At 33.8% G+C, this 1,581-nt stretch overlaps 1 protein-coding gene across 1 annotated transcript in view; it reads right to left on the bottom strand.

Annotated features, from left to right (window-relative positions):
- LOC106941093 (vasodilator-stimulated phosphoprotein-like) overlaps positions 1 to 1,562 on the bottom strand; it is a gene marked incomplete at its 5' end in the record, with an annotated part of 16,328 nt that extends 14,766 nt beyond the window's left edge. The window contains 2 exons of the mRNA XM_015024033.1: positions 62 to 242; positions 1,344 to 1,562. Coding sequence (XP_014879519.1) covers positions 62 to 242; positions 1,344 to 1,562 — 400 coding nt within the window. The remainder of the gene's footprint in view (positions 1 to 61; positions 243 to 1,343) is intronic.
- Positions 1,563 to 1,581: the final 19 nt, after the last annotated feature.

Here is a 1,581-nt window from a genome sequence, read left to right as displayed (position 1 = left end):
AGAGAGAGAGAGAGAGAGAGACCAGAACAGAACAGAACATGCCTTGCTCAGCTTTGGGTACCTGCACTTCCAGATCCACTGAGAACCTCTAATGTGTGAGTCATGGAGTTGGCAAACAGAGCTGCATCTTCTTTATTGCCAAAATTTAATCCCCACACCTGTTTAGGATCTCGCCACTGATGAAAGGTTGCTGTTGCTTGATTATACTTCATCCCTTTGACAATGGGGCAGTTGAGCACTACCTGACATAAAAAGAACCACATATAAAGTATTACATTTCTTATATTATTATTATTATTATTATTTTTTTTATTATTATTATTTCTATTTTAGTTAGTTTTTTATTTTATTTATTTATTTTTATTCATGTCATTCATACTAGAGCCAGAGCACAAATGTTAACAGCTGTAAATTTGTCATGTTGAGTTGGTTTATATGCTCATATAATTCTACAGTATGAAGGCTCGTGATAAATGTTGAGAATTTTTATCTTTTTCTGTTGCAAAATGATTGAATAACATGGACCGAAGATTCAAGGCAGTATTTTATTGGCACAAGCTGGCAATGAAATGTTGGCCTGAATTCAACACATCAGCTTAACAGGGACACATAAGTTATAGCAAGGATGCGAAAATATGACTTGACAAATTAGGGGCTGATATGTCTTTGTTTGTCTCTTCCAGAGTCTTACAGCAGATCTGTACAATTCAACATGATTTCCATAAACTCGACAAAGGGTTTGAATTTTCAAGCTCCGTTTTTTTCTTCCTGGTAGTTAATACAGTATTACTTAATTTTGTTTTAGTTTAAATGAATTATGAATATTCCAAGTTATTGTTTACATTTTCTTAATTTTTTCACATCAAGTATAACTAAACAGTATAGATTAACTGTGATTACATGCTCAGATTCATATTAATTGGGATTCATCCTGCTTTTTCAAAGCTATTATTTTCAAAATCTGACAAGAGCTTCTGTATTGCGTTGTTAAAAAAATAAGTTAAAAATTCTGTTGGTTAATTTGTAGGAGGATAAACAAATTAAGGAAATCCTTAAGTCCAACAAACAGCAAAAACGTAAAAGAAGAGAGAATTGGTAAGATTTATGTCATAAAGTAAATTTCAAAAACATAACAGTGTCATACAGACATTTCAGTTGTACTGAGATTATCATCATATTAATGGAGCATGTTGGAAAGTGTTTTATGTCTTAAGACTAAAGTTGCCTTTTAATATTAAAATAACTATGTGTTCTCTAAAGTGAATATCTTTCAGTTCAACATTTTTCAAAACAACTAAGAAATTGCATATTATATTGGAGGACGTATGTTTCTTCTCCCATACCTGCTGGTCAGCCTGCAGTTTGCGGCCCACCACTCTGAAGGTGTTTGTTGAAGCGTTGTGATAGATCTGGACACGGCTGACATGGGTTGCATCTGACCCTGCCGGTACCCAGCGCTTACTGCTGTCATCATAAAGCAAGACTGTTGCTCTCACAGCACACAAACTGGACTCACTACAGAAGAGACAAGCAGATTGGAAAAACAAGAAGCAAATAGCATATTATATATATATATATATA

This window comes from Poecilia latipinna, unplaced genomic scaffold (genome assembly GCF_001443285.1).
Source record: "Poecilia latipinna isolate Pla-1442-1.1 unplaced genomic scaffold, P_latipinna-1.0 Scaffold3495, whole genome shotgun sequence".
In the NCBI taxonomy this organism is placed as follows: Eukaryota; Metazoa; Chordata; class Actinopteri; order Cyprinodontiformes; family Poeciliidae; genus Poecilia; species Poecilia latipinna.
This window is presented reverse-complemented; position numbering and strand designations above follow the sequence as displayed.